At 33.6% G+C, this 14,420-nt stretch overlaps 1 protein-coding gene across 1 annotated transcript in view; it reads left to right on the forward strand.

Annotated features, from left to right (window-relative positions):
- Positions 1–14,420, forward strand: part of MICU3 (mitochondrial calcium uptake family member 3) — a 79,439-nt gene that overhangs the window by 20,806 nt on the left and 44,213 nt on the right. Inside the window, exons 2-3 of the mRNA XM_033104675.1 lie at positions 6,727–6,880; positions 9,815–9,846. Coding sequence (XP_032960566.1) covers positions 6,727–6,880; positions 9,815–9,846 — 186 coding nt within the window. The remainder of the gene's footprint in view (positions 1–6,726; positions 6,881–9,814; positions 9,847–14,420) is intronic.

Consider the following 14,420-nt stretch of genomic DNA (forward strand, 5'->3'; position numbering starts at 1 on the left):
ATAAGTTATAATGTGGTATCTTTCTCTCTAAAGTTGTAGATTATCTTTGATTATCTCAGTCTAAATTACCAGCTTATAATCAGAAGCCTCTCTGCTCTCTTCCCCTTAGCTGCCCCCTCACCCAGACTTAGTATCCCTTTGGCTCAGTTGCCAGTTATCTTTTCATCCATAAGCATTCATTTATTCATGCAGTAGACTTTTACCAATCCTCTTAGATATGCCAGTCACTGTGTCAATCACTGGTTAAGTTCTTAAAAGTAAGAATATTGTAAGAAAGCAAGAAGTAAGAAATATTGCCCCTCTCAAGGAGGAGCAGAGACCCCTGGTTAAATGGCAGAGACCAGTATATAAACAGGTAAGTGCAACCCAATGTGAATGGGGGAAAGGAGAAAAAGTGATCTAATAGGGATAAAGGAAATAACTAGGACGCATCCAAGGTACAGTGTTGACTTTCAGGGAAGGTGTGTTGTCACAGTCTAAGATATGTTATTACAAGAGATGTGATTAATTAGGATTGATTTGGAGCAATATTTTACTCAGTAGAGAGGGCACGGCAGCAGAATTTTTCTGGCAGGTCGCCGTCCTAAGAGTCTGAGTGGAAGAATCACAAAGACAATTTGATATGGAGCAAAGATTCATCTCCTTGGCAAATAGCTGCAAAGGTATTAGGGTTCACCTCTAGAGAAATTGAAAAGCTAAGCAGAAAACTGAAGGTGATCTAAAATATTGCTGGAGCTGGCCATAGCTCAGAGACCATTACAGTTCCCAGAGCTCACCCCAGGCATAGAGTGAAATTAGACTCATTCTTGTTTTTAACAACAGGTTAGGACTAGCTCAGTTGGTTTCGTGAAGTTCTAGCAGAAGACAGCCATTGAATTGGTGATAACTCTCAGATCTCTATAGCAGAGAGTCTCGAATGAAGCATCAAGGAGACCTGGTAAATAGCACCTTAACACCAAGCATGGGAGGGGAAGGTAAGCATGCACTTGTAGTTCAGGGGAACTACTGGCATATCAGGAAAAGTTCTCAGGCATAGTCTGACAGGTAGGAACCCAAGTACTGAAATTGGGAAATAAAGGATGGGTTCTGATGATAGGAGCAAAATCAGTAACTCAGTACGTGGTCCCAGAACGGGACCTACATCACCACCCAAATCTTTAGCCTGGAAGTTTTTGGTTACCTCCAGCTTGGGACAGGATTGGTTCCAGAGACAGATGTGAAGCAAATACCACAAATAATACCTAAGTAGCTTCAACCTCAGACGCTAATAGGAAGAGGAAGTCAAGGACACTATTTTAATATTAGAGTTCTCACAATAAGAACTCTGGTTCTTATAAAAAATGGAAAATATGAATTCAAGGTACAGGTAATGTTAATTATACTTACTCTCTAAGTATTTTTAATTAGAGCAATTTTATAACATCGATAATTAATAAGCCATACTCTGGTTTGATTTTTTTATTGCCTAACAAAAATCGCGCTTCAGTCTTCCTGCATTTAAGAGCTTCCTCGGTGGATTATCAGATATCAAATAACAAAAACAAAACAAAAAAGGAAAGACAGGAGTACATGCAGAAAAAGAATTTCACCTTATAATAGTCCATTTTAAAGAGGCAGCTCCAGAAAAGATGGAAGTGGAAACTCTGTGTTGTGTTTACTTTGGAGAGAGCGTTTCTTAAAAGCTAAGCCAGCCTTCCGCTCCATCTGTGCTTCTACTACCCGCCAGCTTCTTAGAGAGGCTATTTGTCTTTGTAGCCATTATAAGCTCAAGGGTTTTCTCTCTAATATTTCTTAACAATTTAAAGGCTGTCACTTCCTCAACTTCCCAAATAAGTGTTTTGTTTTTTTAAATTTGTCAACCCAAGATACTAAGAATTTTTCTTAAATGAACATGACTTCTGTAACTCCTGTCAGTCAGTCTCTTCCCTGCAATTCAGAAATGGTCTAGTTATACTTTATCACTTTTGAAAGGATTATTTTATAAGTACATTATGTTGGATTGATAGTAAAGATTTTTATTTTATCAATTTTTAACAACTACATGGATATAATTCAGGATTTTGGGGTTTCAGGTTAGCTTTCCCATTAGCTGTAGATGTGTTACACATTATCGTGGCAATTTTGTAATACAAAAAGTCATGTACTGAGACAGTATATATTATTAAAAGATGTTCCGGTTAATTCTAGGCTTTAGAAATTAAAAGATAGATTGGATTTAGGTGAGCGTAAAAGGTTAAATAAAGTAGATCAGCCAGTGAATATAGGTGTACTTAACCTGCTCCTTGTAATATAGGGATTATACATACAAATGCATGCCAGTGTGCTCGAGGGAAATGGCTGTGCGTATTTGGTTTTTTCCTGAAGTCCCAGATCATTAAAACGATACAAGATCATTGTCAAGTTTAGGTAAGCAAGACTGCCAAGAGGATTAGTAAACTGGTTTGAATATCATTTTCTACTTTTATTGATTGTTTCTGAATGTTCATAACAGTGCTGTTAAAACTTCAGAAGGTTTAGATTTTCCAAACTTTGGAAAATTCAGAAGCAAAGCTGAATCTTTTAAAGATCTGAGTTCCTTTTAACATTTGGTCATCTACTGTCCTGATGCCACCCGTTTCCTCAGAGAGTCTAGTAGGTCAGGTTAGGTATCCTCAGCTGAACTTCATAGACAGCTGCTCCCTGTCAACCTCTCAAACACTGTAAAGTTTAACTTGGTTAGAACTGTACCACAGTTAAAAATACATATAAATGGTTAAGAAAATAGTTCATAAGCTGCAGAGAAAGAAGCATGTGGACTGTGGAAAGGTTTGAAAGTAGTTAGACATGATTAAACCAAGCTTGCTTATTCATATTTTTCCCTGAAACAGTTTTTGATAAAGTAAGTCATCTCCCTATTGATAGTTTTATAGTTGATTAATTTGTATATAGTAAACACACACCAAGTATCTGTTGAATAAATGAGTAATTTACATTAGTTCATTAGTTGATGTTAAATATTCATCTTAGAAACTGAAAATAGTTTAAAGATATGTAAATAATAGAGTTTTGTCCAATACCTCTTGAGTTTTGGGGGGGGGGATTTTTATTTATGCTTCTAATTGCCCAACGCATTTTAACTTTTGTTCAGGGACTCACATTTATGTTTTTGTTGTGGTTAAAAAGGTAAAGAAACAAGAGGACCAAGTGATCTCTAAGGACAATTCTAACTCTAAACTCATTTATTTTCAGCGAACAAAGAAGACTAGGTAAACAACCCGGTCCTGATTTAAGGTAGAAGATAATTATCAAAACCAATTGCAAACATTGCGTTTAATGGCAATTCATTGGAAGCATTCTCTTCAAAACATTGAACAAGACAAGAATGCTTAATATTACTGACACTATTCAACATCATTTTGAGAGACCTAGACTTTTAGTAATTGAGGCAATGAAAACAAGATATAAATACTAAAAAGGATAAGCTAAACAACTGTCACTATGGTAAAAGAACTTGTGATCATCTACTTTGAAAATCCAAGAAAACTTATTACAATTAATGAAGGAATTTAATAAGGTTAGTTGGATACAAAGCAAATATACTAAAGTCAGTAGCTTTCCCATTCGAATACAAGAATTAACCAATTGAAAATGTAATAGGAATAAAAGGTTTCATTCTCAATTCACAATTATATAGAAACTATAAAATTTGTAAATCTACCAAAAGTATCTAAAATTTATATGAAGAAAACTGTAAAATTTTACTGAAAGACGTAGAGGAAGATTTGAAGAGACATTCATGTTCCCAGTTGGGAAAAAGCAAGTCTTCCTAAATCACGCCAAAATTCAGTGTCATCCCAAAGAAAGTATCAGTAAGATTTTTAAAATAGAATAATATACATTGATTTCAAAGTTTACTTTGAAGAGAAAATTGCATATCAATCACCGTGAATATTTTTAAAGCATTGACAATAAGATGGAGTCCTGTTTTACCTAATGTCAAAAACATAAACTTGAATAAAATAAAAATAAAAAACATAACCAAGAGCTGTAGTAATTAAAACACTGACATTTCAGTAGGAAGAGACAAATTAGTCAGTGGAAGAGAATAGAGAATATAAAAACCTACCCAAGTATTGATTTCCTGTTATGCTCTCCATCCCATTCCCATTCTCCAACTAGAAGAGCCAAATTCTCCTAGTTGATGATAATTAGACTGTTCTAGGATCAGGCCAGTTTAATGGGATATCATGGTAAGATTGGTTTTCACTTTTTACCAGTCCATGTTTCATTTCAGCATTGCCAGTGTGATATATTACACTAAAGCGAGCAGAGGCAGTGGACAAATTAGTCTGCAGTAGCACAAAGTCCTTTTAAGCACCCAGATTCTGGTTATCTCTGTCATACATAAATCATATTCCTCCTTTTTAGGCTATATAATTTTTTTCCCTGGGGAACAAACCATTTCCAAATACCTCCCCAGACTTTATTTTGAGGTGGTGCTAAATAGACCTGTGGGCACCATCTAATGCTATTAATCAGAAAAGATGAGTATTAATTCCTGCAGTGGAATTTTAATGAAAACCTTTACTTGGGAGATTTCTTCTGATACGCATTCTCAAGATAGTTAAAGAATACAAATTGTTCTACAGTGCTGCCTGTTTTTTCTTTCTGTCAGTATGGGATGGATTAGAGGCAGAAATCACAGTTGGGTCATTATTGCAAAATTTTAGGGAAGTAGTGAGTACTTGAAGAAAGCTTTGTGGCAGTGGGTGGATGTGAGAAACTTAGAGGGAGAACAACAGGCTTTGTTAATTGATTGTTAGTAGAAGTTAAGGAGAAGGAGGAGTTGTGAGCATTAGCTCATAGAAGATGGATCCAATTCCCAGCTGCAGTGGTCTAGCAGGTTTGTCATGCTGGGACAAATGATAGACTGTGCTTAAGGAAGGAAAGTTGGATGAGAAAACACCAGCACCTCATGAGCAGTAATGGCAGTACACGTAGTAGAAGTCCCAGATCGAGTCCATATTAGGTCCTAGCAAACAGATGTTAAAAGTAGAAATTGTAGTTCAGGATGTTAGCCGGAGGCATGACTTCAGACTGTGGTGCAAAAACAGCTTCATAGCGAGTGGTCCTCCAGGAAATTTCCTGGAGAAGAGTCATGGTTGATAGGGGGCCACCTAGGCCCAAGGAAATGGCCTAGCAAGAAGAAAGCAGGAAAGTAAACTGTGGCCAGGGGGCAGGATTGGTTTCCCTGCCTGGGAGGAAGAAGAAACCCCTGGGAATATGTGTAGCAGGGGACATAAAAGGGTAGACTGATCCCTGAGGAATATTCGGGGAGATTATTGCCCATTATTGACATTAAGTTGTTCATTGTCTCACTTATCACCCATGGCAGAGCCGAAACAATTTCCTAATACCTATGGATTACCTGAGTATTGTTATTAATATACTGCTGACCTAGCTGGTCTCTGGTACCTTTATCTTTGTAAAGCACCATTTTCCTTGTTTCATTGCACCACTTAAGAATCACCCTAAATCTTACATTTGTGTTCTTTCAGATTAAATTCCAGTGCTTTAGTTTGGCATTCAAAAATTATCAATTTACCCTTTTCCATGAATGCAAATCCTCTGCTCCAGGAAGATTATTCATCTTTTAGATACGCTGTGTAAACCTAGAATGTTCATACCTCTCCCTGACATTGAAATTCATATTTTCTTCTTCCTGAATATTTTCAAGGTTGATCATTGTAACATTGTTTTATAATGGTAAAATACTATGAATCACCTAGATATTCAACCATTTGGAATTTTTATTATGTCATGCTGTAAACATTAACCATGAAATACTACACAGTTATTAAAAATGGCCTACTGGACTATTTAGTGGATTGGGGAAATGGCCGTGATATATTAATAAGTAAAAAGGATGAGATTTCTGAACAGTATTGTATAAACCCCATTTTTTGCCTCCAAAAAACTTAAAAATTATATCTAAATTTTAAAGATTTTTGTCTTTTAAATTATATACAAGAACTCACTTTTGTATTCAGAAAAAATCATTATATTAAAAGATAAATTTGTAATAATTTAGAGAGAAAAAATAATAGTGAAAAATTGTTTATACAGAAAGTTCTTGAAACTAAGGAAAGCAAAAGAGACTTGCTTCTCTTCATATACACTCTCCTTATTCTGTTCATCGTAACCTTAGGTAAAAGTCAGAAAAACCACTGGTGGGAGCTATATACTGATAGAGAGTTAGCAACTTTAGTCCTGACACTGCCACTAAACGGGTTCCTCAGTGGTAGCCATGAACAGCCTATCGTGGTTTCACTTCTTCCTTTAGAAAATTAATAAACTATAGTGAATAGACTTGTAATTAAATAAATAAGCCTCTATAGAGGGTGCATAGCAGGCATTTAGCAAGTGTTAGTGTTCCTTTTAGAGAAACTACTAGCTCAGAAATTTTATGTTCTCCAAGGCTAAAACTGAAGAAATAGATTACAAGTACTTCAAAATATCAGATTAAAATCTTCAGGCCCTTAATAATATTCATTGTAGGATCTTTCAAATCTTGATTCATGGTATTTCATCTGGATAATTTATAAAATGATTGAGTTCTTTAGAAGACAATATTTTCAAATTTTCATTTACTTTGTTAATTCACTTTTAACGTAATTAAAAGCATTTATATCCTAAAAGGAGATGTTATTTCACACAGTTCAAATTTATTTGCTTTCTTAACTTTAGGTTGCTATTGGCAGAACAGATGTTGAAGACTTAGACCTCTATGCTACGTCTCGGGAAAGGCGATTTCGTTTGTTTGCTTCTGTAGAATGTGAAGGGCAGTTATTCATGACTCCCTATGATTTTATTTTGGCTGTTACAACGGATGAGCCCAAATGTAAGTATATTTTTTAAATTATCTTATTTTTTTTAAATTAATGTTAGTGGGGTAACAATTGTTAGCAAAGTTACATAGATTTCAGGTGTACAATTCTGTAATATATCATCTATATGTCACATTGTGTGTTCACTACCCAGAGTCAGTTCTCTTAATAATTTTATAAGATTGTTTTCTTTATCTCTAGTTTGTAACAGTGTGGAGCTGTTTAAGTTTTTCAGAACAACTAAACAAGTAATACAGTATTTTGGAAGACATTATGCTATACAGTGTTACCAGATTAATATTGCTTATAAACTCCTACTAGTATCTCTTTTCTTTTCAGAAACTTCCTGTTGTCCCGCTTCTCAGTACATTAAACTTAAACACCACCTTATGCTTGATATTCTTTATAATAGACTCATATCCTGCCTACTCCATTCTTATATCCATCTTGAACAGAGTAATTCAGAGGGCCGGCTTTGACGTTAGACCTGGGCAACGTTCTGCCTGTATCTCTCCTCTGTTTCTCATGGCCCCTGCCGTGTAAATATAGGCTAATTGTTTCTCACCTTCCCGTATGTTAGAGCAGTGGTTCTCAAACTTTTGGGCATTATGTACATTCTTGCAAATCTCTTTAATGTCTCACTTAATAGAAGACGGTTGGATTCTCATATCTGCTTTTGTTTTCAATCTCTTGTAATATGTTGTTTTTCATGAAGTATATGAACAAAATATGCCTCACAGGTAGAAAAGTAGGAAAAGTATATTAAAATTAGACAGACTTGTGTTAAAACCTTGGAATTCAGTTAGTAGCATTGAGAACTTGGTTAATTTATTTAATTTTTTGTTTCCACATTTATAAAAAAGTAGTAACGGCCTCATGACGTTTTTTAAGGATTGAATATATCAGTTGAGGATTGCCTGTTTAGCGTAGTACCTGACACACAATAATCACTTAATAAATGTGGCTAGCTGTCATCATCATCATTATCACTTGAATTCATAACCAAGGTTTTAAACAGTCTTTGATATAATTTTATGGTGACCTCAACAGAAAACAAAAATGGTATGCTGTGTAAACATTTGCTTAATAATTATATGTAGTTTAAATAAATGTTAATTGAGATATACGTCTCAGTGTTGATTATAACTTTGTGTTTGAAATCAAAAAAATTTCTTATGTTACCTACTTAAATAGAACCTAAAAGGTGAATTTCCCTTACAGAACTAAAATAATAACTGATTATTCTCATATAGCTTCAAATATTATTTTAATTTTAGTTTCAGAAATGTATTAAAAAATTTCAGATCTACATAGAAATATTAAAAACATAATGAACATTAACCTATAGCTTAAGAAATAAAATATATCCAATAGAATTGAAGTCCCTCTTGACCCAAGTTATATTTATATATGGAGTAACTTCATATGAAATAAGGAATTTAGAAAATCAGAAAATCCTTTGAAGAACAATCTTAATGGCTCTTTAGTCTTTATAAAAAAAAAAGCTAATAATATTGAACATGGAGACATATCCGGAAGAATGAATATGTCTTTTGTGAATAATTTACCCTGGAAATCTCGTAAACCCTACAAAACTCAAGAGCGTGTCTAACTTCCTCTTTTGATAAATAGCCTCTGAACATTGCATAAGAACACGTGCATGTACTTTTGTACCATTTATTTTTCTTCTTACTGCTATCTTTCAAAAGCAACAGAATATAAATATTATTTGCATTGTTCTGTTCATTAGGAAGGAGGATGTCTTTAAAAATGAATGTATACAGTTATCATAATTAAAGTTAAATGCTAAATTCTGCCTTATAGACCTGTGATTTTAATCACTGATTACACATTTGTATAAACTATCTTGGGTAAAGTAAAGATATTGTTGCTACCTGGTAAAGAAATCTATCTGCATAAAAATCAGTTTGCTAGATTTTTATTAGAACATACTTCTTTTGATCTTAAAATGACATACTGCTTTAAAAAGAGAGTTATATAGCAAAAAATGCCTATCTTAAAATCTTCAATTTGATTTGTTGTTTACCTTAACTGTGGTTAATTATACAGAAATAACCACATTGCCATGTAGAAATATTATTGGTTGTCATTGTAATGTAGATGAAATAATTTACCAGTTCTTTAATGCAGATGTCTTATAGAACTTAATCACATATAAACCTGGAGATAATTCTTGGGCAGTCATTAGATATTCACAGTGTTCAAACCTGAGCAAAGTAAACAGCAATATGACTCACATTTATTTTAATATTACAAGATTTATAGTTTTTGAGATCTACAGGGATGTGAAGAGGAATCAGAAAAATAAACTGATCCCTGGTATTTTATTCAACTGTAACATTCTTAGAGGAAAAGAATGGAAAACAAGATGAGACTCTCCATCTCACATTACTTGCTTTCTCCTTCATCTTTTTTTCCCTTTGCTCCCATCCTTTCCATTTACCCTACAGAGAGCTGACCTTTGAATTATAATCAGAGATCATGAGTAACTGATACAGCAGAGATCATTAGTAACACCTTAAAATTGTAATTATTGTAATTTATTGCAATAAAGTAAAATTGTAATTGTTAGTATTGTATATCCTAGTATGAATATTTAATACATATCATTATTTGTGTCTTAAGGCCACAGGATATTTGACATGCAGTAAGTTAACTAACATCCAGAAATCCCCAAAATAAGATAATGATTATGGAAAATGTGTTCCTTATTCCACTTATATATTATAAATAGTGTATAGTACATGAACAAAATGCATAACGTAAATAAAATCATATCATAGATCCAAATCTTAAGGTTAAAGAAACTTTGCCTTTTAGATATAAAAGCTTGGTGTTATGAATAATGGTTATAGATAGTTACTGAATTTGGATATATATTACGTGAAATATTTCTTGTCTGATTCTTTTATGTTTTTTTATTATAGTTGTTAAAATATGGAAGTCACTTTCCAAACAGGTAAGATAAAGCTCTTGGTGAACAGATAAATTCCCTCTCTCTCTCTCTCTGTATACATATATATATATATATAATGTGATATATGTAATTTTCCTGCAAATTAAATCACATCAAAGTGCCATTTGAATGTGTGGATCAATGGTAACTCTCATGTGCAAAGGTAAATTGGTAAATCTGCTTTGGAAAACAATTTGGCAATATCTACTAAAATTAAAAATACACATACGCTATATCTAGCAGGTCTACTCTTGGGTTTAAATTGTACAGCAGTGCATGCATATGCACCTAGTAAAGTTAAATTTGAATATGCCCTATAATCGACTAGTTTCACACCAGTGTATATACCCAGAGAAACTTTCTTATATGCAGGAGAGATTCACAGGAATGCCCATAGATTGTTCATGATGGTCAAAAAGAACTAATACAGTGTAAGACTATGATACATTAGCAATAGTAGAATTGAAAAATAAGTTTTGATATATTTGTACAGTGAATACTATGAACAGTGAAAAGAAATGAATTATAGCAATGCTTTAACTAGATGAATCTTAGAAATATAGTGACAAAGTAAGCAATTCAAAAATATATAAAGTATAATTCCACTTATATAAAGTCCAAAACTGAGGATATGAAACCATATTATTAAGGATACATTCATAGGTAGGAAAACTAAAGAATGATAAATATAAAACTCAAGATAGTATTTACCTCTGGGGAGATGGAAGGGAACATCATCAGTGAGGGGTGCAAAGAGGCTTCTAAAGTACTGGTTATTTTCTATTTCTTAACAATTTCTAACTTTAAATTTTACATATATTCTTTTTTGTACTTTTATATGTATTATAAACTTCAATATAAAAAGAGGAAGCAGTCTTAGCCTGGTAACCTAAGGAACTTCCTTAACCAGTTAAAAAGAATCCTCCAAAAGCCTATAGCAAACATCCAATTTACTTGTGAAACTTTAGAGTTACTCTATAAAATTAGATATAATCCATATAGTCAGCTCTCATAACTACTACTCAACTCTTTTCCTACAGGTGTAAGCCAATGTAGTGCGTTAATTTGCTAGGGCTGCCATAACAACTACAACAGTCTGAGTGGCTTAAGCAGCACAAATTTATTTTTTCATAGTGCAGGAGGTTGGAAGTCTAAGAACAAGGTGTTGTAGGGTTGGTTTCTTCTGAGGCCTCGCTCCTTGGCGTGTAGATGGCCATTTTCTCCCACTGCCATCTTCACATCTTTCCTCTGTGCATGTCTGTTTCTTAATCTCTTCTTACTATAGAGACCAGTCATTGGATTAGGGCCCACCATAATGGCCTCATTTAATAATCTGAATTATCTCTTTAAAGGCCCTATCTCCAAGTACGGTCGCGTTCTACTGTACTGAGAGTTATGACTTCAAGTGTGAAGTTGAGGCAGACACAATTCAGCCTATACCTTGTAGTATGACGGAAAAAAAAAGAAAGGACTGGAACAGTAGCAAACAATATGATTGCGAGAAAAATGTAAAAATACATAGATTTCAAATTTATTCAAATTTAGTAAAAGTTTAGCAAGGTTGCTTCTGGATGTAACATCTGTGAACCAAAGTTAATAAAATGTTTCTGTACCAGCAATAGCAATTTGAAACTACTATCAAATAAGATACATTTTACAATAGCAACAAAAATTATTAGATACTTAGATTCCTAACAAAGGTAAAAAATGTTATTATATTTTTAAAAAGACATGAGTAAACACAGAAATATATCATGTTTATAAATATTCATTTAGAGGAGTAAGGGCCCAGAATTTTCAGAACAACTCTGAAAAGGAAGAAGTGGGGAGAAATTGGGATGAAAACAATTGGGCTTGTTCCGTATAAGATTAATAATAGTACTATAATAATTAAAATAGTATTGTATCAGTATAAGAATTTTTCTTAATTAGTTAAAAGTAACAGACTCAGAGTCCAGAAACAGATCCAGGCATGTATGAGAAGATCTATAAATCACTGGAGAAAGGATTGGCCTTTAGGTACTGGAACAATAGTCTTTCCAACATGGGGGCAGGTAAAATTAGATCTCAAACTGACCACCATATACAAAAGCAAATTTCAGATGGATTAAGTTCTGATTTTTGGCAAACAAAAATTCTGAGATATTACAAGCAAAATGAGGGGCCTGGGAGGTTTCGTTAGACAGGACACATAATGCAAAACTCAAAGGAAATTAGTGGCAAATTTTACTAAGTTAAATATCAAAACCTTTGGCACACCAAAAGACAGTATCAACAATGTTAAAAAATGTATGACAGATGGGAGAATTGCAAGATATTAACAGAAAAGCTTCAGTATCTTGTAGTTATATAAAACTCTGGTAAATCAATATAGAAAAGTTAATCAGCTCAATAAGAAAAAAATGGACAAACATAGTTATTAATAGATTGGCCAGTATATGTATGTGTATGAGAGACAAAGATAGGCACTGGCGGTGGGGAGAGATTCCCAGCGTGAGGGGAAATACAGATTTTAATACAGTGTAAAAGTCCTTAAAGTTAACAGAAGACAGAGGAAATCAGTGTGTCAGTTGGATGATCTAGACCAGAGGAAACTAAATTATTACTAAAATAAAGTGCTTAGAATCAGTAAGAATCTGGCCAGTCATTCACTAGTTGTGTGACTGTGGGTGAGTTACTTATCCTCTTTATGACAGTGAAATATACATAATAATGATGGTCTATTAAAATGAAATGAGATATTGTTATTAATTAGCCCACTGCCAACCACATAAAGGGCATTTAATAAAAGGTAGCTATGACTTTGGTCGTAAACTGTAACTGAGTTTAAGTCGAATACATGGAAACATTTAAAATATTAACATCTCTGTTAATATGTGCATAATAGAGATGATATAAAGTATATGAAATGCATTCAAAATGTTTTATTTAATCTGTTGCTCTAACAAAAATGTTTATGAGTTTACTGTTGTTTAGACAATAAATATCCCAGCTTCTCATTATTCATACGTGAATTTTTACGTCTGTGCCATTGCTACCCATTGCCTGGTGGCATCTGTTACCTGCAGTGCAGAGATAACACTGTGAAAGAAATGAAAGCCAGGATTCACAGATGGGACTCAGGGAGTCCATAAATCCCCTAAAAATACCTCTCTTGCCTTTGGCATCCAAGGATTCCTTATTTGCATGGCAATTCTGCCTTATAATGAAAAAGATAGTTTATAAATGTCACAGAACATTTTTAGGGACAGCTGCATCAGGAAGGGTTTGTCTAAAATATTTCTCAAACTTGAATGTGCATAAAAATCACCCACAGATCTTGTTAAAAATACAGATTCTGATTCAGCAGGTCTGGGATGTGAATGGAGATTCTGCATTTTTAACAAGCTCCTTAGTAATGATGCCTGGGCTATTGGGGAACCACACTTTGAGTAGCAAGAAGCAAACCACTAAATAGAAGTGGTTTCTAGTTTTTTTACAGTGTGTTATTTAGTAGACTAATTTTTTTAATTTTAATTTTAATTTTTTATTATTAGTTTCAAGTGTACAAAACAAATAATAGTTAACATTTCACCCCTCACAAAGTGATAACCCCTTCCCCCAAGCTACTACCTACCCTTCTGACATTGTATATACTGTGTTTCCCCGAAAATAAGACCTAGCCAGACAATCAGCTCTACTGCGTCTTTTGGAGCAAAAATTAATATGTGACCCTGTCTTATTTTACTATAATATAAGACCGGGTCGTATGATATCATATGATATGATATGGTACATAATATAATATATAATACCAGGTCTTACATTAATTTTTGCTCCAAAAGACACATTAGCCGAATGAGTGTCCGGCTAGGTCTTATTTTTGGGGAAACATAGTATCTATTACATTCCATTGACTCTATTCCCTATGCTGTACTCCATATCCCGTGACTATGTATATATATATTTTATTATATATATACACACACACATATATATATATATATATATATATATATATATATATATATATATACATACACATTACATTATAGTTGACATACAATATTATTTAGCTTCAGCTTCAGGTGTACAGCCCAGTGGTCAAGCATCTACATCGTCTATGAAGTGGTCTCCCTAATAAGACATGTGACACCTTACAAAATCTTTACAACATTATTGATTATATTCCCCAAACTGTCTTTCATAGCCCCATGGCAATATTGTGGTTACCAATTTATGCTGTCTAATCCGTTTCCCTTCTTCTTCATCCCTACCCCCCTCCCATCTAGCAACCATCAGTTTTTCCTCTATATTTCTGAAACTATTTCTGTTTACTTTGCCTATTTATTCAGATCTTTAGATTCCACATATAAGTGAGATCATATGGTATTTGTCTTTCTCCGACTGACTTACTTCACTTAGCATAATGTTCTCTAGGTCCATCCATATCATTGCAAATGGTAAGATTTCATTCTTTATGGCCGAGTAATACTCCATTGTATAAATGTACCAGTTTCTTAATCCAGTCTAGTAGACTGATTTTTAAATTTCAAATTATTTCAAGTTATCTCACCAAATCCTTTAATAATTTCCTT

Source organism: Rhinolophus ferrumequinum, chromosome 4 (assembly GCF_004115265.2).
Source record: "Rhinolophus ferrumequinum isolate MPI-CBG mRhiFer1 chromosome 4, mRhiFer1_v1.p, whole genome shotgun sequence".
In the NCBI taxonomy this organism is placed as follows: Eukaryota; Metazoa; Chordata; class Mammalia; order Chiroptera; family Rhinolophidae; genus Rhinolophus; species Rhinolophus ferrumequinum.